General features: G+C 37.5%; 1 protein-coding gene across 2 annotated transcripts in view; it reads left to right on the top strand.

Moving 5' to 3' along the window:
* LOC145984405 (uncharacterized) overlaps nt 1-26790 on the top strand; it is a 137239-nt gene that overhangs the window by 67350 nt on the left and 43099 nt on the right. For both annotated transcript variants that reach the window (XM_083118068.1, XM_083118067.1), the window contains exons 3-6: nt 147-269; nt 13484-13717; nt 20626-21019; nt 22909-23156. In XM_083118068.1, the coding sequence (XP_082974194.1) occupies nt 147-269; nt 13484-13717; nt 20626-21019; nt 22909-23156 (999 nt within the window). The remainder of the gene's footprint in view (nt 1-146; nt 270-13483; nt 13718-20625; nt 21020-22908; nt 23157-26790) is intronic.

The raw sequence follows: 26790 nt of genomic DNA, 5'->3' as shown, positions 1-26790 counted from the left end.
CAACGAAAAGTATAAGAAATATATAGACTAAATATGTGTGTCATTTTTGTATTGTGGTTATTGAAATTGTCAAGCACTTTTTAATTTATGTATTTATTTTTCATAAGTCATGGATAGTAACTTATTTAATACAATTTTACTTGCAGAACTTAAAGAGACTAGATGTATCCTACCTGAAACATATCAAGCCAAATGTACTGCTGGGGCTGGTTCCTTGTTTCGCTTCTTTAGTGAGTCTGAATCTCCGAATGACTCTAACGATTGATCAGGTACTGTACATTTAAGGATTATAATAAGGAAGGAAATTACACAACAAATCACATATATTATAAGCTTAAAATAACATTAATAGTTATGTTTGTCATGGTGGTTTATGTTCACGCTGTTTTTTGTGTGAAAATATAATAGAGAAATAAATTAATAATGTCAATGCAATACAATTGTTGTAAGGTTTCACCACAAAATAAAGGAGCAGGTATATTTTCTGAAACTACCAGTGTGTAGTTCTAAGATACAAAGAAACAGTCTCATTGGTTGAGATCGCTGAAGGTGCCAGAAAATTTGCTCCCTTCCCCTTCCTACAGACCCTTTTCAGCTAAGTGCTTGCTTGCGTGAGCGTGAGAACAGGACATGTGTTTTCGCACCCCACCATTAGTTTTTCTGAAACATCTCAATATACACCATTCACTCCATCTCCACCAAACCAGAGAAGGAGACTGGGCCCATCTTTATAAAAAGAATGACACTGGCAAAATCACTAGAAAGTAGATATTGCTTTCCTAACTTGAGACCCAGAACTCGTGTCGTTAGGGAAGTGACTGCATTGAAAGTTTCACACGTGTCTGCAATAATCACCGTGCTACTCGTATTCACTTTCTGCATCAGTAGTTAGAATTACCATTTCCTGCAGTTTATCCACCACTGGTCAAATATACGAGCCTCCCATATTCAAGATCATCATTATTATTAATATATATATATATATATATATATATATATATATATATATATATATATATATATATATATATATATATATACATACACACACCCACACACACACAATTTTCGGTTCCTAATTTAATTATGCTAGATCTTCGAATAACAATAACACCCTTTTGACTGGGATATGCTTCGATTTTAACTATTTATTTATAATATTTAAAACATTTACATACATTTTACTTTTAGTACGTGACTTAATGATGAAGGGATGATAAACGAAATGTTAGTAATGTACGTACAATGTCTCTGGATAAACTTACTCACGCACTAGGAACGCTAGGAACAGGAACACTTTGATCAGCATCTTAAATGTAGTGATATATTTGAGTTTTTAAGTCCATTTCATGCACAGATAGGCTAAGAGGGACTGGATCTACAGTTCAAAGTGGGATACGACGAACCACTATGTGCCTTCACTGTAGCGATATGCAAACAGGGAAACAACGCAAATTAAACCAATTTTTAAATAGAAGATCGTATAAAAGCTTCCAACTTTTATTGAAAAAGCTTGTAGTTTCGTGTAAGAATGTACTAATTGTTGAATATGCGGCAAGAAATTAATCATAATTATTAGATATATAATTCATTGAAATAAATGATCTTTCATTTGCATTTTTATTTACGAACTAATAACTAATAAGAAAACGCAGAGTTGAGGAGAAAACATATTTTCTGAAGAAATAGTTGTTTTTTTATTACTGCAGCTTAATTGAAAATGGCATTTGGAAGATGACAAGGAAAGATGCTGAAGCTTTTAAAGCTTCTTCTACCGAGAAATCCTGTAAAATTCTCCACGACAGAACATCTAACTTCATCTCCTTTACTGAGATTTTTTTTCCTGCCGTGAGTTCACGCGGTTAAACCAGTGGCCCAAAGGAATCACAAGCAGACGTGATCATGTTACTTGAGTATTGGAGGTGCAACCTACAAGATTTTCTCACGTTTGGCGAGAAACCAGTTGCTTGCTATCTTGTTATTCTACATAATTAGGAACTCTGGACTGGCTTAAAATTGTGGGCCTTTTAGATACTTAGTGAATTGTGAAGAAGAGTAATGCAATACAAAAGTTATTCTAAATGATGAGAATTACCTTTTAGTAATGGTTTTATTTGAAGTGAATTGCATTTTACATTATGTTTAGTTTCTAACGCAGTTTTTGTTATGTAGAAAGTAATGATTTCGTCATTAGCGGGATTATTTATAAATTTCATAAAATTTTCCCGTACGGTTAATGTAACACACTTCGAAGACATGGTTCGAATCCTGCTTCAGGAATGGATCTTCTTCTTGTGTTTATTACCTTAATTATTTAATTCCTTCATTAAACAGAGTAAGTAGTTTAAATGCACACCCATAAATGATCAAATTGGTTAATTATAGTACACCGAATTCTGCAAGCTTTATCCACACATCCTCTGAAAGAAAATTAGATTGCCCTCAACCCTACTCCTCTAAAAAGTTCATCAGACTTTAACAGATTTGGGGTAAAGGTTTACCCCCTTGTACAGTGTCTCTCAAAAGTCTTAGGACAACGACTTTTTATAATAGGCAATCGAACTTACATAAGGCGTTGGTGGGTTGCCTGTAGAGTTAGGCTCAATTTCAGGGTTGCCACATGCACAAGATATGTATGAATTACGCGAAAGGAATATATGTATAAAAATATTAAAAATATCAGTATTGTAACTCAAATGACACAATACTTTCTGAAAAAAGAAAATCGATTTTCTAGTATTTCATCGCTGATGGGTCTACACAAAGGGAAGTAAGAGGAGAGAGGAAGCTAAAGGAGAAGAGGAAAAGTAGAGGAGGGAAGAAAAGAGAGAATATAAGAGGAAAGAAGGAGTAGTGAGAAGAATGAAAAGAGATGCGAGGAGAGATGAGCAAAACGAAATGAGATGAGAAGAGAAGAGGAGATTGAAGAGGAGAGGAGGAAACGAGAAGAGGTGAGGTGGAGACTAGATTAAAAGAGAGAAAAAGAGAAGAAAGAGAAGCAGAGAAGACAATTCAATGGAATCGGAAATCGAAAACAGGAGAGGAGATGAGGGGAGTGGAGGAGATTGGGATGGAGACACAAAAGACGAGAACAGAAGGCGATATGAGAAGCATAGGAGAAGGAGGGGAGAGAAGAATAAGAGGAGAAGAAGAGACGAGAGTGGAGATGAGAGGAGAGAAGGGGTAGTTGCAGAAAATATCGTCTCAGCGTCAGAAATTGGTGCATTTAACCAATTATCAACATGAAACATTCAATCTAATACATTCTCGAGGCGAAATGCGTTTTGGCCGAGTTGAGAGCAAGATAAAATCTTCCGCGTGAGATTTTCGATTTTACCTGCGATTACACCAATAAAAACATGAATTTAATTTCATATTTATAAGAATTACCAAATTTTTCTCCACTTCTCAGTTTGGTGAAATGGAGATTATATTCTTTAATATATCATTGTTAGTGGCAAACAAAATCATTCCATTTCATATGGCGTGGACAATGAACACAATGGGATACGTCTAAAACTTATGAAAAGTTTCTACCACCGGAGGGGTTTGAATTTCCGACCACCAGGTTGACAATCATTAACCGTAACCACTACCCTACACGCTTCCTTTTCTGGGAAGAGGTAGAAGGTTGAGAGACGATGTACAATTTCCTTGCTCCTCGTACCAATGAATTACTGCTGCGAAAAATAAAGCATATTTACTTCATAGGTATGATTTTCACTGGAGACTATTTTTTTTCAGCCTGCGGGGTTGGGCAGATAAAAGGATAATCCAAAAGAGGCTTCCATTCACCTCCATACAAAAACAACAGTGCGTAATTGATATGTGAATTCACTTTAAACTACTTTGAACAATGAAAAAACGGTTTCCTTAAACACTTCAGTGGCAAATCTTCTTCCCAATTTTCCTCGTGGGAAAATATCTTTCACCGTTATTTTTTCCGTAGTTGTTAACAAAAGCTCTAGGTTTACGCTTTGTTTGCGCCGACTTCAGTCTACAGCAAGACAACAACAACTTTGTTTACATTAAGTCAGGTAAATCTTTCATAAAAGTCCTCTGGAAGTTTCAGGGATTTGCTGGTAATCCTTGAGCAGACACCTACACTATTTTGTTTCTCTCAGTCTCCTCCTAAGAAGCTCAAAACTTGGAACTCTTCCATATTCCTTCCTTCCCTTCTTGTCATTCGCATCTGTAACACCTGCCGCAACTCATCCGTGGAGTTATCCCTTCTTACACATAATTTGCTTCCACCTTAAGAAGTTGGAGGTAAGGAATTGTTTGAGACCAACGACTTCCCAAGAGCAGCAAATCCATGTGATTTTATTCGAGCCAAGAAACTTCCGACTTCCTTTTCCACATGCATCTAGAGTGTAGTTTCGACCCTTCAGTGTTCATTGCCGGAGACCTTTTTTTCCTTTCTAAAAATACAGCCGCTGTAAAGAAAGAGATAGTATTGCTTTCAGTTTGTGAATCTGCCAACATTGCTTGCCCGACCCTGTGGCCGAGTGGTTAGCACATCGCGCTGCGACGCCAAGGGTCCCGGGTTCGAATCCCGGTCGGGCTTGGTTGTTTGTGAATGTCCATTCATCAATTTCATCATTTCATCACTCATCCCCATCTTCGCAAATTAGCCAAGAGGCACTAAACGCGAAGTAAAATAAACTAAATCAAATCAAATCAAAAAGCCAACATTGCTTGTGTTCTCCCTTTCTACTAATGCCTGAGGAGCAGAGGTATACCCTGTCCCAGCTAACTGTGGAGCAGGGCCAAGCATAGCGGCAGAGAAGGAGGAGGGAAACCGAGTGGTGAAAGCCTGTGAAAGCGGGTAACTCCAGTCGCCTATTACGCAATCCCGTTCCTCTCACTGTTCATTGGTGGAGCCGTCTTGCGTCACTACTTGCGCAGAGACTTGTTCTCGTTCGCCTGTTCTACAGTTAGCTGGTACAGGGTATAGTTGAAAATATATTTACTTGTCGGATGTTTTCATTATCGATAAGAAATATTTCTCTGCCGGTTCGGTGACCGAGCGCGTAAAATGGTATTTTCGATCTCGCCACCGAAGTTCCCGGGTTCGGGTCCCGGCATGGGTGTTCCTTGTCAGTGTCTCTTAATTAATTTTGTCTAGTCATCACGCATCCTTATCTTCAAGATAAGAAAAGAGAAGCAAAATAACGTATGTAATATAAAGTTTCAAAATTCTTACGTGACAAGAAAATAACAAGAGATTATAATTAATACAATGTTATTTGTGCACTACGACTTGCAGATGTGAAAGGTTCACGATCTATGTATTCTCAGTACAGCATAAATTTTCCTCTTACACAAAATCATTAATTTGAATTTATCTGTTAATTTTCCTTAGAGATTTTATAATGTTTTCTTCAGGAGTGTATGATAAAAACTCACAAATATGAACAATATGGTGTTTAATTTTAAAGTACAATTTATTCGCGAATCAAATCGGGGATAGCAATTTTTGTTGCAGTACTTCAGTATAATTTAATTTTACTCTTTTACACCTGACTTTGTTTACTAGTTTCTCCGGAATTCCGCCATTATATCGTATTGCAAGAAAAGATCCAAAGAACAGAAAAGTAACATAGTCTGCTTTCAGTATTACCTGATTTTCAAGATGCATTATCAGGGTCTTAATTCTCCCTGGAAAAGGGTGACAGAAATTGGAAATTTCAAATCTTGGAAGATTGACTTTCTCAAGGCCGTTGAAATGCTCGCTTGCTGATTCTATTGGATTAGGGAAAATCGATATTATGTTGAATCTATATCCTGTCAGTTGCGTTGCTTGCTTGGGGTGAAAAATCTGTCTCCTGCACGGTACGATGTGACTATTCGAAGATTAAATAATTTTTTTTTTCATTTGAACTGATTAACTGCAACCGAACAAATTTGATACAGATTTCTTCCTCGAAGTGACTACGAATCTAAAGTATGTATTTTTCCTTCTTATTATTTTCTTTATCTCACAAACTCATATTTCGCAATTTAAACTTACTGAATGGTATTCATATGTTGTGAACATGCAGAACTGAGTGGGTTTTAGGTACGTACTAGGTCATATTGAAGATACACCTTACTTACGGGGAAGGTTCAGGCGCTGGCTGCACTACCACCTAACCTTTGTCAGTATTTACATGTAGAATAGTAATTAAATGATAATACAGTAATTAAAATAAAATAATATTGCATACATATGAAAATCGATTAAGATAATTCAACCTACCGCAAGTAGGTTGACATATTTATATATATAAGACATATACTAATTTTTGATATTAATGTTATTTACTATATGGTAGGGCAAGAGAAAAACTTGAATTTTCTTGGTAGTGCCAGTCTTATGTTATTTAGTATGTGCTACTGCCGTTTATTGTTTGCTTTTGAAACAATTTTCATTCTTTGCTGATTTTATATTGTTTGGCAGTGCATTCTGATGTTTAGTTATATTTTTATATTTTTAGCACAATTTACATATCATATTTTTAAATTTTGTGTTCCTTTTCAAAGTATGGTGACGTTGTAGTCTCCTATGCCACCTCTAAATCTTGGTTTGCTTGGATCATCTAGTTAGAGACTGTCTTAGCCTCCAATGCCATCTCAATTTTGTCTTTGTCTTCAGACGTCACTAACAGTATTTTAATAGTTTGCTGTTCAAGGAATATGCACTTGCCAAAAATAAATTTCAAGTCATCTGTTTCTGACAGAGAGAGAGAGAGAGAGAGAGAGAGAGAGAGAGAGAGAGAGAGAGAGAGAGAGACAGATGGCTGCCACGGCAGTTACCTAGGACTTAGAAGAAAGTCCGTAGGCCTTAAGATTGACTTTAATCATGAAGCCTTTGTTCACGTTAATTCCTCATTACGGCCAAAGTGTCTTTCAATGGGGTTTATAGAAAGGACAGTTGTCCTTTGGATTCAAGGCGAGATTGTAGAAGTAGGAACTACGGAAACATTTCGAAATAAGATTTAAGATTTTCATTACTCAGGTGGTGCCTGCATATGTTCAGTATGCTTCTTCTTTCTTCTTCTTCTTCTTCTTCCCATGGCGTCATAGCCCTGAATTGGGCCTTAGCCTCCGTGATCTGCCTCCACTTCTCTCGATTTGCTGATGCTGCTTCCAATCTTCTTGTTCCTAATATTATTGCAGCATCTCCCTTTATCGCCTCCTGCCAGCGGTCCCTGGGTCTCTCCCTACAGGCCTTCTTACTTCAATTCTTGCTTGCATTACTCTTTTGAGTAATGCTTCTTTCTACACTTCAATTCTATCCGCTTCCTTCTTTTAAACTTGACTTGCTGTACAGTTTCCAAGTTCAACTAGAATGTGATAAAAATGAAATTTCCATGTGTAATATTCTGTTTATAACTTAAAAACCAATATTATCTTTATTATTTTATTTAGATTAATATCACTAGAGTGATAAATAGATATTAGTGTTCCTTTCCTAAACTCTTTCATTACAAATGTCGGCTATAACAGTTAAGGACAATGGCTAAATGTATTATTATTATAATTATTATTTACTGTGGCATAAAGGGTTCACGATAAGTTATCTGTCTTAGAATTTTAGATTAATGTCGGATCCGAACCACTATGTGCCTCCACAGAGCATTGAACCCGGGAACTTTAGATTACCACCTCGCCATGGGGATGCTCTGTACACATATAGATATCATATAACGTTTCTGAGGGGGAAATTCTCCCACACTGAAGTGTAAACGTATTTGCTTGCTAAACTCTAAGTCCAGTCCCGTTTAGCCTATCTGTGCATGAAGTGAACTTAAAACGAAACTTTGGTGTGTGTGTTAGCTTCACTATACATTTTCTGAAGAGGGTACGTAACGTACTGAACGAACTGAAGGAAATGAATACGAAGTCCGACAGCAATAAGAAAATGAAGTGCAACACCTCCGCGTAAGGTTTAAGCAATACAGTTGTGCATTCAGGAACTTCTTAGACACAAAGAAAAAAATCCAAACTTTGTTTTCAGCGTATTATTTTTTTCTAATTGTTTATGATCCACTTCATTCACATACTTCTAAAAAAGAGAAATATAAACATAATGTAAATTATATGTAAGTAAAAATTATTCACAACTGTGACATTGAAGCTGCTCTTCTGTTCTATTAGCGTTTAATAACTTTGATATAATATTTTCAAAGGAAGAGCAAAGAAATTGTTATGACAGTTCTATCATCATAATCAAAATTCCTAATTTGATGGATATAAATGAACATTGGCCACAAAGCTCCTCGAGTTGTCCCATAGGAAGCAGTCTGTAGTTTCCAAAGTTGAGAAAGAAGTCTTGTGGTCTCTGTCTCTTTGAGAAAATAATCTCCGGTTTTCTCGTTGTAGAAAAATGTTCTGTGCTCTCCCAGCCCCTCTCCCTTAAAAAAAATAAAGTCTTCTCTTCCCTGTTCGAACAAGGAGTTCGAGGTTGCTCCTGTGAAGGAGAGGTCTACAGTTTCTTCTCTTGGAGGTGAATTTTGTCTTCGTATATTTTGAAATTAAGGTTTTTATATAGTTTGAAACTAAAATCTATTGTCCCGGTTTGTTCATATTAAAAATGGAAGAAGCATGCAACCATAAGTGTGTCGACCTCCGTGGCAAAGTCGTTAGCACAACGCACCACACGCCAGGGGTTCCGGGTTCGAATCCCGGTATGAGCATGGGTGTTCTTTCTGAGTGTCCCTTCATCAATTACATCATATCATCACTCTTCCTCATCTTCTCTATTAGCCCAAAGTGGCAGAAGAGCGGTGTAGAATCAATCGAGACACCAACGTTGCCAATCGTTGTGAATGCACCCTGCTGAGTCGGTTGGTGGCTTATTTTCCTTGATTCTGCACAAATCTTTCCAACTGTTGTGTACAGTGATTTATAACAGAGACACAAACGTGTGGCAATCATCTGAAATCATAGCCCCAAGCCATCCCTTTTGGAACATGTGGGGAAGGAATGATTGAGGGTTCCAGGTCTTTTCCAGGGGAAAACGTTTCTTTACTGATGTCCACAAGAGTAAAAAATATTGTATCAGTAAGTAGACACACATGTATCAGAGGTAGTCCGAGCAACAAATGTTTAGCGGTCCTGGGAAGACGATTTTTTAAATTTTTTTGTTATAGTTGAGTTGTTGTTATTTAAGTCTGCTTTATGCACAGATAGGCTAATTGGGACTGGACCTAGAGTTTAAAGTGGGATCCGAAACACTATGAGCTCCCAGCAGGTATCAAACCAGTGACCACTTGACTACAAGGCAATGATGGGGAGGTCCCATGGAAAGACAAATAATAATAATATCAATTCATAAATATTATGACTGTATAGAAAAACAATGCTAAAATTTACTATCCTCCTATCTTTCATTATTATTATTATTATTACGTACATAGGACAACTGGGTCAAAGAAGAGGGTTATAACCACCAACAAACCCTCCTAAACAGGGGGAACTGCATAAATAATTATTAACTATAGTGCCACGTATACTACAGATTAACTGTACACTTAAAACAAACTGAGATCACAAACATACATTATTTATTAAATACACCTATGAAACACAATAAGAAAAATAATATGCAAGCACATGTAGTTATTTAAAAAAAAAAAAACCATTAAAGTCCCCAGGACGATACCAGTGAAAATTAATCTTTCTTTTTTGTCTCTTCGTGGCCCTACGAGGGTTTGGAGTTTACTGAATGAGGTGCGACAGGAGTTCACCATAGTTATAAACTCGAGAACCTTTCCATACATCAGTGCTAACCCTGCATATTTTGATTCTTATGGCATTGACACCCACCGTCCAATGTTTGCCATAATGAGTGATTTATCCACACACCCCAACACGCCCTAAATTTTTGGTAATTTTGACTCTAAATTTACCCCTACACCTCCTAAATACAAACTTACACCCCTCAGATGGAAAATTCTGGATTAACCCCTGGTCATAATGATCGAAGTAACATAGTTGTTGAGCTCTCTAGCTGCCCTTCCTTCGCTATCACCGTAACCAAGGAAAAATAAGAAACTGTTAAATCAATATGACCAAGGGCGCTAGCAGAGGAGGGCCAGGGGAACACTTGCTCCCCCTCCCCCTTCTAGATATCTGGAGAGGCTTTATATAATTCAAATTTTGAAATTGTAGCGTGAAAACATGGACGAGAGGTGCCGTGAAAGACAGCAGATTAAGTGCCTATGCAAATTATCCTAGTGCTGGGGATGCTTTATGAGAATTCCCTTAACTGTGGTAAAGCATCACCCCACCTTTCCCCCACATTAAGCCCTGTGCCCCCCCCCTTGAAATAATCCTGCGGGCGGCCTTGAATATGACCACAACATATAATGTCTTATGATAAATTATGTGCTATTTTCCAAGTTCAGGTTATTGCACAAATGCACAGAATATTTCCATACCTTGAACTGAAAATTTCGTTTCCGATGGTTGGCAACGCTGTTCTGAACCACAGGCGATTCAGCTTCCATGTAATCTTATGGTTAGGGTGGGTAGCCTAAAGCACAGGAGAACCTTCTCTTGTAGGGCTATATTGGCATATCGCGAAGACTTAAACAACGCTGGAGAAGCCTCTGGGTAGCCTGATTCGTGATAGAAGGATTTAGTATCTACAGAGGAATGTCTACAGATATGAAATTATGTTTTGTATGCTGTGCCGGCAGTAACAGCAAGCAAATGTCCTTCAACAATATACTCGCATGTAGTTTGGTGGTTATGCAGCTCTGCAGTTCTTATTGTAGACCTTATTTTATACATCTTAAAGGAAACAGTTGATTTCTTAGTCGCTGGATGCTACGCATTTTACTGTATTTAGAAGTGTAATGCGTTGTGTATTTCAATTCAAGTATTAATGAATTTTCTTGTATAATATTAATTTTTGCGCTTCACAGCACCTCCTTGGAGGATTTATTCCCTCTTATTATTGCCAACTCGCCTCTAAACTCGCTTCAGAAGTTTTCTTAAACAAGTGTACCGACATATCATAAGATATATTGTGTACACTATTAGCGTAGTAATATCAGGATGAACAAGTACGGAACAATTAGTGTATTTCACTGAGTAAAATTATATAATGTGAAAATTACTCTATGTACACTATTTGTCACACTTAGACGTTTTGTGAAGTTAATAACATTTACATATATTCTTGTGTCATCAGTCAATGCGTGTATGCTTCTTAACAAAATTGTGCACACATTGAATTGAATTTAATTAAAACTTGATGCATTAATTTTGTTGTTATGTAGACCCCGGGACTAGAGTTAAAATTGTAGAAGATAACAACTTTAGCCAGGAATTAAAAATTCTTTGAATATGTTTGACCTAATAAAGTTACTCTATAAGTTACTGCAGTAAGTGCTATTTATTCAATGTATCTATTCTATAGTAATTCACTGCTAAATGTTTTAGTTAATTGAATACAAAAACTTATAATTGTTTTCTCACGTTGATTAGTATTCTCAGGTGAAATAAAAGCAAAATAAATTTTAGTAAATGACGTGACTGCGATACGAAATAGAAGTCAGTTCCACGAATTCTGTTCGCAGCTTGGAAGGAATGATGTAATCAAAATCACGTTTTGTCGGGCTCTGGCCTTCAAGTAATTATTTGAAATGAAAATAACCTCAGCATTGATCGATGTTACAGTGTCGTCATTAGCTGATTTCTACCACGTAGAGGCCATCTAACGTAATGTTTGTTTATCCAGAAAAAACCGAGATGAAGAAGGAGGTTCTCTCTTTAAATATGGATCTGTGCTCTAAACGGACAGGCTGAATTCTCAGAATTTCCGGGAAAGGGGTGGGAGAACGGCACTAGAGTGCTGATGGATGTAATGCACCCTGCAGTTTTATGGACTGCTTTATTTCATGTCAGTGTAATACAGGAAATGAAATGTTTTGTATCTAATGGAAGCGTTAATGTAGTTCTTGGGTGTCAAATTACTTGTATAAAAATCCTATTTGTGACGGGTGTCAGAGCTTACAGATTTCTGTGGACGGCGACGAAATCCATAATTACGTTGTTGGATCTCGTTGTCTCATTAGGCATATATTATCATATTTTAAAGATATTTTGCATATTATTATTATTATTATCATAATCATTATTATTATTATTATTATTATTATTATTATCATCAGCAGTATCCGTGATGGTGGAGGTGGGGTGTAAAGGGTAGTGTGATATTTGAAAAAAAATCCAATAATTGCTCTTGAAGCTACATAAATTATATGTGCAGTTTCTCAGCAATCAGAGGGGGATGTAGATACGAGGGAAGGAATTCTCCCTCATTCCCCTGGAATACCACCCTGCGGAAAGCACTCAAGTGTCAACATCTCTTCCACGCAGTACATTCTGGAGACAGCGCTCTTACAGGGTAACGAGGCCTTGGCACCTGAATCCTTCGCTTGTTCTGAGTACCTTCATAGCCTCAGCTTGTATAATAGGTATGGAGATGCTGTCTTAAGATGTATGTACGTATGTATTATACATATTTTAGGCATATTGGAAAGTTCATCTCTACAAGATTTTTTTAAATTCGCGAAAACTATCTTTTATTTCGTTGTTATGGGGCTCCTCTCAGAATAACGTGACGAGGCAAATAGCCCATGAGCTGACGCACTAATAATTTTAATTTCAATGTGGCAGTCAACCAGTGGTGATGAAAGTGATGAGCGCCGCCAGAAATCAAGCAGTTGACATAAAATCCAATAGTAGAAATATTACTACTAATAATAAAATAACAATTGCTATCATAAACAACCAATAAACCATCGTTTTATTGTCAATTATTTTAACCTTGTGAAGAGTCTTCTACACGAGTGAGTGATTATCCGGTAACGGCTTTTCTTTATTTTTTCTCATTTCATAGCGTTTATATACTGAAACCGACAGTTATTCAATTTTGTGATTACTTTTACACACTTTGTTCAAGATGAATCTTTGAATGCCAGGGGATGATATATTCATTGCGTGACCTGTAATATAAAAACATTAATTTTTTGAACTTTGAAAACTCTGGATAGGGTGATGAAAACATGCAGTTCTGATATAGGTCCTGTATTTTACACTCAATTTTTGTAGCTCACTCATATGTATCCATCGGTTATTCTGCTGAAATGAACGATACAAAATTCGGGGCGGGGGGTGGGGGGGTGGTCGAGTAATTAGATTTGATCCCCCTCGTGCCACCCATGATAGTGGTGGTGGTAATAGTGGCATGGTTAAAAATAATTTATAACAACAAGAAAGTTATTTACTCTTTTCTAAGTGTTTTTATTCTCATAGAAATTAGAATTACAATATCGGGCAAAAAGCAACCCCAAAGCAAAATGTATTCAGATCTTTATTCTGCAAGAAATCCAAAACATTTAGAGAAATGTATTTCACACAGAAACAACATTTCGTTTTTGTTACTTACTAAAACTTTCTTACTTACCATTCATTAAAATTTCAGATGTTGGGACTGATTGGTGAACAGTGCACTGGCTTGAAGGAACTCAACCTGGCTTCCACCTCTATTACGGACAGAGGCCTCATTATGCTATGCTTGGATCAGAATGGACAGAAGAGGTGTCAAAAGCTGATTCGGCTGATAGTGACCGACACATGGATCACTGCAGCAGGTGCCACTGTAGTTCTTCAGAGCCTTCCGAATCTTCACGAGTTTGACTATGACAATATATATGAGGTAGGGAAAAATTTGGATTACTACTTGACAGTAAATTACCATTTGCATATTGGTAAGTAATTTGCTTAATATGTGTCGCCTTGTTTTGTGTGACAGTCACTAATGTTCCATTGTTCCCCACCACTGTTTGTGCTCTGATCAAGTCCCGGAATTTATTTATTTATATTTATATTTCAGTGAGGCCCAGAATTAAGGCTGTAGGTGTCTCGACATAGAAAACCTTCGTGCCTCTACCCATACTCTAAGTTAAAGAAACCTACAAAACTTTAGGAAACTTTTACACGTGTTAAGATCGTATCTACGTTAAAAAACAACAACTGGGCAGCCAATTTTAAAGAACATAAAAAACAAATTGCGCTCTATCCCTTGGATACCTTGGCCTTCTAAAGAAAGTATATTTCTATTTCCAAGGAGCAAATTCATTCCCGAAACAACAACAACAGTTTCTATTAATGTACAGCTTTGTGTCAAAGTATTTAACTGAAAGTGGTACCAGATAGCTAAAATTATGAACCAAGATAAACGTGCACAGATAAATTATACACGTCAAAATGGGTTGGCCGCGGTGGCTCAGTCGGTAACGCGTCTGACTACCATGCTCAAGGTCCCGGGTTCGATCCCCGGCCGGTTCAAATCCGGGAACTTTTCTAACGGTAAAAGCGGCCCCGGCGCCCACCCAGCGTCGAATGACATGGGTACCTGGGGGTAAAGGCGGTCAGGGGCGTGATGCTGATCACATCACTCCCACTCACGACCGGATCAAGAAAGTGTGGGGCGTTACCCCCACACCCCCTATACGCCTTCATGGCGTGGTGCTATGCACAGGGGAACACTTTACCTTTTTTTACCTTTACGTCAAGCAAGTGAATCAGATTTCTGATCGAGTGCAAGAAATGAAAGAATAACCTGGTATTAATGAAGGCTTGTTCTCAGTCAACCTGCTCAGGAACTGGACCTGTACTTTAATTCCGAATCACTATGCAATGTGACTCCACCGTGGATCGAACCTGGGACCCCTTGATTACGAGACGGTAGCGATACTAGCAATCAATGAGACCATGCTAATTCTGAAGAGAATGGACGATCCTCACTGTTCGCTTAGAAAGGCTATGCTAGAGAGTGTAAGAAAATGCAGGAATGACTTCATATTTCGATATTCTTCGGTGTTATCTACTTAGAAATAGCCCGGAAGTTAATTCCGAATAGGTATACTTTTTATATAATATGCCCAACTAGTTAAATGCTGGGAACCGTTTGAACACCCAACAGCAAAGGAAATAGTAGGCGATTTGTCCATCACCATTTTCATTTAGTCTGTTTTCCAGAATGTGATCTTGAATTGAAATGAAAAAGTCAATGAGCAAAGGACAATATCTGCTTCGCATCAACAGAATTCCATACTTTAAAACAACACACGATATAGAATACAAGAGAATAAAAATGGTGAAGGACAGTTTGCCTACTATTATCTTTGTCGTTGACTGTACAAACCCATATAAAACTTGGACTATATTCTTCGATATTAGCATTTCTAGTCATGAACTCAATACTAGTTAAAAAAGAGTTCATTTCTCCATAAATTTATTAAGACAGGACTCCCCCCCTTAAATACTGTAATCACGCTCCTGTTGACCCGTATTACCTCGAACGTCAGATAATTATCGGTATTTTCAGTTCTTACGGCGGGCGCTCTAGAAGCTGGCAAGGGAAGTGGGGAGCGGGGTTATTCGCCGCAGACCAACCAGACAACAGCGGTGGCGCCAAGAGATACGACGTGGCGGAAATAGGTACTACGTGAACCTCGTTATACAGGCTGCTACGTTTCTTATCGCGCTGGATTGGTCGCTTCCCCGATCCCCAATTCCCTTCTAGAGCGCCCGCCGTAAGAACTGAAAAGACCTATAGTAAAAGTTTCCGTTATTGATACAATCCGCTTCCGTGCAGAAGAGTTATGTTAGACTCTATAATGCCAGGGATCCTTGAATCGAATCTTATGTAAGACATTAACGATTCATAGTATGCATTTCTTCGCTTTTTCTCACATTTCGTTAGTGGTGTGCTGTTTAGGCTAATCGCGACGATGAGGATAAATAAATGATGATTAAATGAAATTGACGAAGGCACAATCACAAAGAAACCACCGTACGTACTCCATCAATTCGCCATTCGTCCTCATAATCACGATTAACCTAGAGTTCTAAATGCAACTTAAAAGAACCAAAAATACCAATATATAAAAAAAATGTTATTGCAGAAGAAAAGTCTCAGTTTCCAGCACTATTCAACCAGTCTCTCATATTTCAAGGCGCTGCCCCTTCTGGCGAGAGCGTGCTTAATTGACCTAAAACTTGGCGCTCTCTCCTCAATCTTCAGCTGTCTCTGGAGGATTCTAACACTGAAAGCCTCGCATCAGCGGAAAGAGGCCACTAAGAATTATCGATCGACCAAATCAACCCAAAAATATTACTCAGTAGTGGAAGCGCCAGTGGATATCGTGACTTTTAGAGCGTGTCCCGGCAACTTTTGCTACAAGTTTCATGTTCAAACAGCAAGCCTCCTGCTGAGGTAATCGAAAATATGTCAAGGTAGTAGGCACGGAAGGCGTAGCAAACATGGATGTGAATTCAGTTCATCTTCTCAAAGGGTTCTTTAAACAGCGAACTTCACATGGCGTTGCTGTGAAGCAGTTTATACAATAAGCTTTACGCGTCTTCGATCTCGACTGCAAATGGAGATGATGTGATCAGCACCAAGATCAACCCTTATATATATATATATATATATATATATATATATATATATATATATATATATATCAAAGGTGTGTATGGAGTTTTTGTAGGCTGTTGTTAGCATTGTGGCTAACGCTATTATCTTGTAATTTAGAGATCGTGAGTTCGTTTCTCGGTGAGGTTACAACGGAGTGTTTCGGCTCATACAATAAAGTGTTAAGTTCATTTCCGATTAGCCTATCTTAACATAAACGTGAACAAACTTTGATGGGAAACTGTTACAGTTGCAGCAGTTGGTAGTACCTGCATAAAGGTCCTTAGGACTCCGCTGCATATTTAACTGTTGGTTCCTTCATTTCATAGTTGTATCGATCAGAAAATATTAGTAGTGAACTTTAAAAATAATGAATTGGAAGAAGTTTGTATGACTTACTAGGTGAATGTTCAAAACCACTACACAGATAATGAAAGAATAAATAAATGGGAACATTTGTTCAAATTTTGATTTATTATGAATGCGTCGACCTAAGGGCCATATGGTTCACTGGAGCTAAACCACCAGTCAGGGTCAAGATGTTACTTTTGTGACCCTTTTTATGCCCCTGAAAACCTGTTACATGTCTTTCGTGTCGCCGTTAGTTCGAGCACAATGATTTTATTGGATACGACTATGGACTGGACATCCATGACGAATGAACATATACACATATATTTGCCTGGACTTGAACCTACAGTCCTAGGAAGGGAGACCCCACAGCTGTGCGCTCATGAAGCTCCTTCCAACTGATCAAGGTTGTTGGTTGCTTTTTTTTTGCTACTTTTTTATCGTTTGGTTGGCCGTGATGGTTAGAGCGAATGGATATTTGTGATGAAGTGAAGAAAATGATGGACTGAATTAACTATACCATTTCCAGTTTTAAAATGCAGAAACAAATATTGCGATCAGGAATAAAAGTAAAAAAGAAAGAAAAAAAAGCTGGTGAATACAAAGACACATATACATATTTCTGGGGTATATGGGCTGATCCTTCCACGTAGTACACCAAAATGTCAACCTCACGTCCACTTAGTACACCAACACCCCGTACTACATTTTGCAGACTAACGAAGCTCTGGCGTCAGAACCTACTGCCAGTATAATCCTCTGTAGGGCTGTGTGTGTGTGTGTGTGTGTGTGTTGTCCTGTGTTTTGTCCTTATGTGAGCTGAGTGCCCCTTTAAAGCCGCAACCTTTAACCCAGGTAAGAATATTTTAACCCTCCGACAATATAGTTATGTTATATTAGTAGAGACCGGATTTTAAAGGGAAACATTTTTCCTCTAAAAAGGACAAAAAAAGGGAAAAATATTTCCAAAAAAAAGTGGAAAAAAGGACTAAAGTTTTTTTGCACTCCACTAAAAGCACTATTTTAAATGGAAGCGCAAAATATACCATTCATATATAAAAAGGGATATATTAAAATTCGTATTAATGTATCCCTTTTTATATATGAATGGTATATATTGTGCTTTCATTTAAAATAATATTTTTAATGGAGTGAAAAAATAAACTATAGTCCTTTTTCATTTCATTTTTTGAAGGTAAAGTACAGCGAATAATCTTACCATCCGTTTCGATGAAATCTTCCTTGCAACTCCTTACCGCATTCCAAAGCTTGCTGCCACTTGTACCTGGCTTCACCATTTTACTGACACTCAATACTGTCGTCACTGTCACACAGTTAAGTTAAAACTATTCTAAAAAACTTGACAATAAAAGTCTAAATTTAACAGATAAACACACTTTCAACTCAACAGGTGTGCCGCACTCAATGCGTTTGTTGCTGTTTAAGCCCAGCTCGCATTGTTTCAAAAATTTCTGCAACGTACTCCCAACACTCATGGAGGGAAGGTAGAAGGCGCTTGTTCTTTTTTTACTCTAAACTGCACCAAATAATAGACAGTTGTTGAATATTTTGTTCAGGTAAGAAACAGTCGTACAAAATATTTGATATCTAGTTAATAAAGGGACCAAGGAAGATGTTTTTTAATAAGTGGGAAAAAGGAATGTAGGCTGAAAAAGTTGTCAATAAAGAGACCAGAAAGGAAAATGGGAATGTGGACTGAAAGAGGGGAATAAAGGGAAGTCAAAACCATGTAATCTTGTTGGTGGAAGATAATTATCAACACTGTTGTTATTTATTGCATGATCCATGATGAAGAATAAAATAGGATTTCCCTTTAAAATCCGGTCTCCATACATTAGATTTGAATTATGGCAAGGGGCTGACCCCGTATAATGTGCCGGATTCAAAATAGCCTAAGTGGTGACGCAGCCACAATTTCAGATTCAATCAATCAATTAATATTTCTTTTCCTTCTTGTTGTTGACTTTGTTTTCCCTTTATTTATCGTTGTTTGACATCCACATTTCATTTAAAGCACGCAGACAGCAAATTTACTTGTGAAAAGCTATTTCATGTTCCGAATAGTTCTCTGCTATCTCGTGTCCACCATTATATATATTATGGGCACATGCATACATACACATCAAAGTTAATTTGCTTGCTAACAGTGCATTCAGCTATGACAAGTACACACAAAATTGTGAGATGTGTGGACAAACACATGCACACACAAACACACTAATGGTCCAATATTGATGGAATTCAATATATACAAATATTTGCTCATTTTGTCGTTTCATGGCTCCACTTTAATATAATACTTAAACAAATAGATCTGCAGAGTTCAGAAAGTATGGTTTCTACGTGTTGCATTTTATAAACGCTGAGCAAAATGGGTGTGTAGTAGTAAGGTATACAAACAAGGAAAATGCTCACTCGTGTTTCGAACAGAATTCTACTTATATTTAAAGTTCTTATATTATTATTTCTCTTTGAGTTAGAATACGCAGTTGAACTAGCGTTATACCACAGATAAAGATATATATCTTTATCTGTAGTTATACTGTCTGTGGTAGCAGAGTGCCAGGCTGCGTATTTCACATGTGCACATTGAAATAGAGATTGGAGGTCGTGGATTGTAATAGAGAAGTTTCTGGTTGACTGAGTCTATATCTTTTACTTTGTTGAGTACTTCTACAGCGTGCCTTACAATTTGACTATAGGCTTGAACTTGTTGAAAGATGAAAACCACTTATATTTTCCTTTCCCATCAATTATCTACTTTTAATACATTGCTTTAATCTTTTCTACATGTTTCTGTTATAGCTTCACTTTCATTAAATCGATACTTATCCTCTAACGATTTATTTACATTCTTTCATCTTGTGCTGCCATCTACTCTTCTTTTTTAAAACTCCTTTCTTTCCATTTTGTGTTGTTATATTTGTAACAACTCATTTTAAAACAAATAGGCGCGCGCTTACACAGTCAAAATTAAGGTTTTGGCACTACTCAAGGGTTTGACAGATTTTTAAAGTAAGAATTCAAAATGTTTCTTGCTTGCATCTGACGATTGTAATTGTATAGTAATTGTATAAGAATTTTCATCAAACGCAACATTCTAAAAATTATTTCCTTTGTTATTTCCAATAAGAAAATCTATTCGCTATCCGAGTATTGATTACTATACGAGTGCGTTGTATTCCCCGACCAGATGGTTCTGCTTGTGCTGGGGTATAGAAGTCTGTGGTTTACAAAAAGTGTTCGCCCAAGTCAATGAGAAATATGTCAGTTTCCTATCCTATAATAGATTCTCATTGAAGCAGTCTGCTAGCCAATAGGGAGCCTTCATGCACAGACCACGCCCCTTCCTCCCAATCTCTATTTCAATGTGCACATGTGAAACACGCTGCCGGCCTCTGGGGTTGTCAAAGTTGGGGAAATCTTTGTAAAATTTGATAATGAATTTCCTTATTCGGTGTTGCAGACTGATCTTTTCCAAGTAAGATAAGGTAAACATTTGCAGGTGTTATTACAATCACCGCTAGAGTTAAACAGGAAAAGAAATGAGGTTGGTGCATAAATTATGCAAATTTAGTCAAAATAGATGGGGTTGTAGCAGATGATCCGTGACTTGACATGGGATAACCCTTTGACACTTAAGAAGCAAGTTTTCATTAGTAGGTAATCACATCTTCCGAAGAAAGAGCTTATTTTTAACATGGAATGACACAATATATTGTGATGATATTCTGGCATAACCTAATAATTTTACTTTTATTTAATCGTAGGCGTTTTCTTATATCGAGAACTGGAACAAAGGGCTCGAGATGCGTCTTCTGTGCGAAGCTGGAATCAAAGTTGGGGCCGATCTGTGCATAAATCCTCCTGATTTTCTGCATCTGTGCACTCTCATATCGTCTGTGGACAGGATTGAACCTGAAGACATAGACACTGCTCTCAGGTTGTGTCCCGAGGCTAGATCTATTGTGATAGCTAACGCATGGATTTCCAGTGAAGTACTTTATAAGTACATGGTACTTGAACATCTCACTTCATTGTCAATTACCAACAGTGATGGACTCACTTTAGATTTTCATGATGGTGTTCTTCCTCTTCTCATCACATCTGGATCTCGACTAAATAACCTCATACTCGCCAAATTTACTGCTATAGATCTCACAGGTAAATAAACTACACCCAGTTTACATTATAATCAGGTCGATGCAATTTATGAATAATTCTTAGCGAAAATTGTGAATATATAAAGTAATGTTTATCCTATTAATGCTTAATTTGAATTACATTTTAAATTATATGCCCTTTCTGCCTTCTTGAGTAAGATTTTAATATTCTTCTTCTTTGTGGTGTAATGTATTGAAAATATGAACCATTAAGCAGCCATTGTTATTGTTATTTATTATTATTGTTGTAATTTTTATCGATTTAGTAAAGTAAGTGTTTAGCATTTTAAGTAAAACTCGTACGACTGAAAAGTTCCAAAAGATTGACAATTAAATAAATACATACCATTTAAAATATAATTTAAGTTACATTGTAATCCAAGAGCAGCACAATCCAATATGTCATTCAACTTGTACATTGTTGTAAAAATTATTATTTACTGAAAAGCTTTTTATTATCAGCATCAACATAATGTGTAACTTTCTATTAGTCCTACATAGCATCATAGTTGGTTGTGTGCTTGAGTAGGCGATTCACAATATAATCACCAAAGATTCCGAGTTCGAGTCCCCGTCTGGCCATGGGCATGTTCAAAGCCTATCTCTTGGCGAGAGTTGTTTCATGAATTCCTAATCGTAGTTCATCCTCGTCGTCGTGATTAGCCAAATGTTGCAGAAAAGCCACGTGAAGTAAGAAAAACTGCAAACACAAATTTTAGTCCTACCATGTTCACAATTCTGCCTGCATCTCCTAAGCTCCAAAAGCAGAATTTTCGAAAAAAATTCAGATCACCACATGGAATTCCATCACTGCTATTATCTTGGTTTTTAGGGCTTGGAATACACCTTTACCGTATGTAGGGAGGGGGAAATTAATTTGTGCTTGAAAATTTTACCAACATTTACTAGGTATAATAGGCTCCAGGTTCGGCTTTGGGTACACTTCTGCTCATGACACGTAAATAAAAATTCACGCGGTATACAATATATTGTACTTTGGGACCAAACCTTGCCTTCACCCCAATCCAATGGGAAAATTTCTGTGGCTTAGTTAGTTTTCAGATAGTTTTGGAACACCATTAGTGAAGCAGAAAGATGGATCTCCCCCCCCCCCCTCTTGTACCGAATTTGGCGTCCCTTCCCCTTGTTTGGCATAAATGTCATGTACATTATTTATTTATCTGAAAAAAATTATAATGCGTTACCATGCAGTACATTTTGTAGTTACTACACCATACAGAGAATGGTTAACACAATAGGATTTCTGATAAAACAACATTGTTAAAATGAGACACATCTGTTTTAAATATCTACAATAGAACACAACGATCAAGTATTATTTTGTAATTTATATTGTCGATCACTGATAACCTTTATACGTCTGCGGTGCAATAATTACTTCATCAAAACCCATGTATTTCCCGATGTTTGCTCTTTTAAAATTTTTAACCCTAGAGAGCTAACGTGCAAAATCAGGAACAATAAAGCTAAGGCGTAGTCATTTTGACGACTTAAATCACCATCATGAACAAATTGCACTCAATATCTGTTTTCAAGCAAGAAGTACAAATTAGAGATAAGAGACTACACGCGAGCGAAGCGAGCAAGAACATTTTAGATCTATTTCTTTGCAAACTGTAAATAATATTAATTTAATAGAAGGCCAATCATTTACTCTCATACAATATTTGATCTTTTTGCTTGTTCGCTGCCCTCTGTGCCTCGCCGCCTGGGGCGACCATCCCGTTAACCTGTACTACCTACGTTTCTGTGCAAAATGTTCGGAGTGTCTGAATTATAAGAGTATAGGATGTATATTTCTGAGATGTATTTTAGTTTACAATTTTTGATAGTTTAATTAATTATATATATATATATATTTATTTTCAGCAATTGGCAAAGCATGTCCTCGAATTATTAACTTAGCACTTTCCAGCATAGCGCATTATGAACCAATAAGCCAGATATCTTCGGAGTTGTTCAACCAATTAGAAGCTCTGGAGATATGGGCAGACCCGGCAACCGAGATGGGTCCGAACATACTACGACAGCTTCTCCTCTTCAGCCCTAAAATGAAAAACGTACTCTTCAAGGGTTGCGAAGCTATTTCTGACAAACTATTGGACAATATATGGAAAGTAAGTTTGTAGTGAAAATCTTATTTATTTGCTTGTTTCTTTGAAGTGCCATTTCAAGTGAGTCTTCGGGATAGATGGCAATCGACATCTATGGAAATGGGTAGCAAGTACAGAAATTTTGTGAGACGTACAATGCTTGCTTGCTTCAGATGCATTCTAGTAGTAGTTTGGTTTCCATGTTTCAAATTACCCGAGATGTTTGATGTTTTACAAATAGAGAGAGCAAGAGTAAATTAAAGTGAAATAAGAATCCAGAATAACCCTCGGAGAACCCATCGGATATTGAACACAACACGATGTATGTGCGCTATGTGAGTTGATTTCTGAAACTACAGAGTTGGATGGGAATTGCTATCTTCTCTCACAATTTCCCTTCAGATCTCTCTGTCTCCTGCAGTCCCACCATTTTCCGATTCTCATATTTTTCAGGTCCTTCTCCCAATTCTGAATGAAATCCCTCGTGGTATTCCTCTTTCCTTTTCGCATGCATTTTTACATCCAATATTTTTCTGTTCTTTTTATTTTTCTGTTCAATTGTCGTGGACAATAAAGAAAAATCAAGAATTAGAACACATTCTATATCCTGTCCCGGCTATCTCTGGAGCAAGCGAATGAAAACAAGTCTCTGCGCAAGTAGTGACGCGAAACAGCTCCACCAATGAACACACGACAGGGAACGGTATTGCGTGAAGGGGGGGAGGGACTGCAGTTACCAGCCTTCGAGCAGCGTGTATTGCTTCACTCTGCCCACTCGATTTCCCCTCCTTCTCTGCCGCTATTCGCTGCATTGCTCCAGAGATATCTGGGACAGAGTATAGCAGCGATTTCACTGAAGTTAGTAAAAGCAATACGAATAGACTGGTGTCAACGAATGAAATGCACATAAGTAAGGAATGGATATTGCTATATTAAAACCATGATGGCCATGTCAGCCATCAGCCTGACTGCTTTTATTTGAAAAAGCCAGCATATGGAGGCACTTTAGTCCAAAATATATTAGTCAACATGGTAAAGTACTCTAGTGCATTGTTTCTCAACCGCCGGGCCTCGACCCGATACCGTGCTCTCGTATCAACTATACTGAGCAGCGAATTTTATGCACAAATAGACTAATCAGAACTGGATCTGCCCGGTGTCTCCACCGGTTATCGAACCCTGGATCACTTAATTACAAGGAGACGACGTTACCACTTTGTCTTCCATATTTTTATATTTGTCAACAATCCTACACACATAATCAAACTATTATTACACTTTATGATTATGCTAGAATTTATTTATCAATATTTAATTTCATAGGTACATTAGAGCGTCGATTATCCGAAGTAATTGGGGGACATGGGTGTTCGGAAAACTGGTTTGTTCGGATAATCGAACTGTACATGTTTATTTGCCAAAAAGAAGTACTGTACAGTAAATTTATTCATAAAAACAGGCATCTCTTTAAGTATTACAAAGTAACGTACAAAGGCAACTTTAGTAGGAATATATAGTATGTGGTACAGTTTATTAAACAAAAATATGTACATATTACATACGCATGGATGATGGACGGTAGGGTGGGAGAGTAACAGGTGCGGCCTCCCCCATGGCGCAGTGGTAGCGTCATTGCCTTGTAATCAAGGGGTCCCGGGTTCGATACCCGGTGGAGGTACAAGTGGTTCGGATCCCACTTTAAACTGTAGGTCCAGTCCCGATTAGCCTTACTGTGCACAAAGTGGACTTAAAACAGCAACTCAAACCAAACCAAGTAACAGGTGCGAGCGAGTACACAGTTCGGTTAAGCGGTCGTTCGGTTGACCGACGTTCGGATAATCGACGCTCTACTGTACATGCTAATTCATGCATAAAATCTTAAATACTGTAAAGATTTACGAGGAAAATTCTTGGGCTAAGGGCATTGACTTAAAAAAAATACCGGGACATGGTTTCACGAAGGTTGGGAACCATTTCTCTAGTGTTGTGTTTACGTATTCGCTTTATTCAGGCTGAAAAGTCTAGTGTATACAGTTTGAGGTCAGTGCATATTATTTCTCAGTTTTCTCATGCACAACAGCCTCTCTCAAGTTTCAATAACTTGCACAGTTACAACTCAATTTACATGTAACAATGTCTCTTGTTGCGTTTCTTTACGGGTGACTAATAAACTGATTATTGAAATTATATCGGTACCATCATGCAAACTGAGCAAACCAGTGTCGCTTGCCGCGTGTCGCGTGCATCTTGTTTCTTCGGTGTGAAACTCTCGTGTCGCGTGTCTCTTCGGTGTGAATTCTCCCTAAGATATTTATTACCATTATTATTTTACAACGTTTGTATTGCTCTGAAGATGTCATCTTCTTACACCAAAATAGTGAGTTGGTGTTTTAAGTCCACTATATGCACAGTAAGGCTAATCGGGACTGGACGTATAGTTTAAAGTGGGATCCGAACCACTGTGTGCCTCCATCGGGTATTGAACCCGGGATCTTACACCAAAATAATTTGTCTGTTTGCGACGTTATGCTATTTTAAAACTTAGTGATTGAAACATATAGTCGAATGAAGAAACCAGGTACTCTCCAAAGTACTACCACTTTTTCATCCCACGAGTAACTCTTACTTTATTAAGAGCCAAAAAATCATAAAGAATGGCATTCCTGAATCCATGCTCTAGTTTGCCAAAACCAATAAACATTTCCCATGTTTGTACAGATGGAATTTCAAATATGCTAAGCCCAAATAAGATAAGATTACCTCGGTAGTTTTGGAGGGAAGAAAAGCAAATTACATTTTATCACGGCGTGATTTGAAGGGGATTGGAGGAACCTTCCTCTGTCTTTAACTATCCCACCCTCTGGAATGACACATCCCAACCAAGATTAATTATTTCCCATGCTCTGGATATGTAAACTATATATTATTATATACATCATACTTGTAGAGTTCCAGTTCAGTTCATTCATCTACGGCGAATGTGTCCCATATTTTCTCCAAACTCCAAAAATCAGAGACTGAACTTTTTCATCGAATACTAAAACTGGGCTGTGTTTTGTGTATATACTAGGTCGCTTCGTCCTTTAATGTTGTTCGATCGTCTCTTGAGAACAATAGTGTTTTGGTGTGTCTTAAACATAAATAAAAAATAACTCTCAGTCGTCATGGTTCCTTTTGGCAAAGTAGTAATTTATTATGGAATTAACTGTACTTTAGTAGTTTCTATTTATTGATTTTACTTCGCTTCTTGTGCCACTTTTGGCTAATTTGCGAAGATGGGGATGATTGATGATATGATGAAATTGATGAATGGACGGACACACACACACAAACGTCCATGCCCAGGCCATGATTCGAACCCAGGACCCCTGACGTCGTAGCGCGATGTGTTAACCACTCCGCCACGGGGTCGGCTAGTAAGTTCTAGAAGTATTGAAAATGGCAAAACTTAAATTCTTTTTTATTCAAAAACTTTTGAAACAAGGAAAACGATTGATTCAACATGTGAAGATGGTAGTTGAGGATTTAGAGGGAAACCATACGTTCGAAAGATTTTTTCAATCTTTGGCTGGCAATATGAATAGCCGCTTTGAAGACTTGGGTTTCTTTTCGGACGTACCCGTATTAAATCCAGATGAGTGTGAACGTGTGTTTTATG

Source organism: Lepisma saccharinum, chromosome 2 (genome assembly GCF_977018435.1).
Source record: "Lepisma saccharinum chromosome 2, izLepSacc3.1, whole genome shotgun sequence".
NCBI lineage: Eukaryota > Metazoa > Arthropoda > Insecta > Zygentoma > Lepismatidae > Lepisma > Lepisma saccharinum.
The sequence above is the reverse complement of the archived record's forward strand: the minus strand, read 5'-3'. Positions and strand labels throughout refer to the sequence as shown.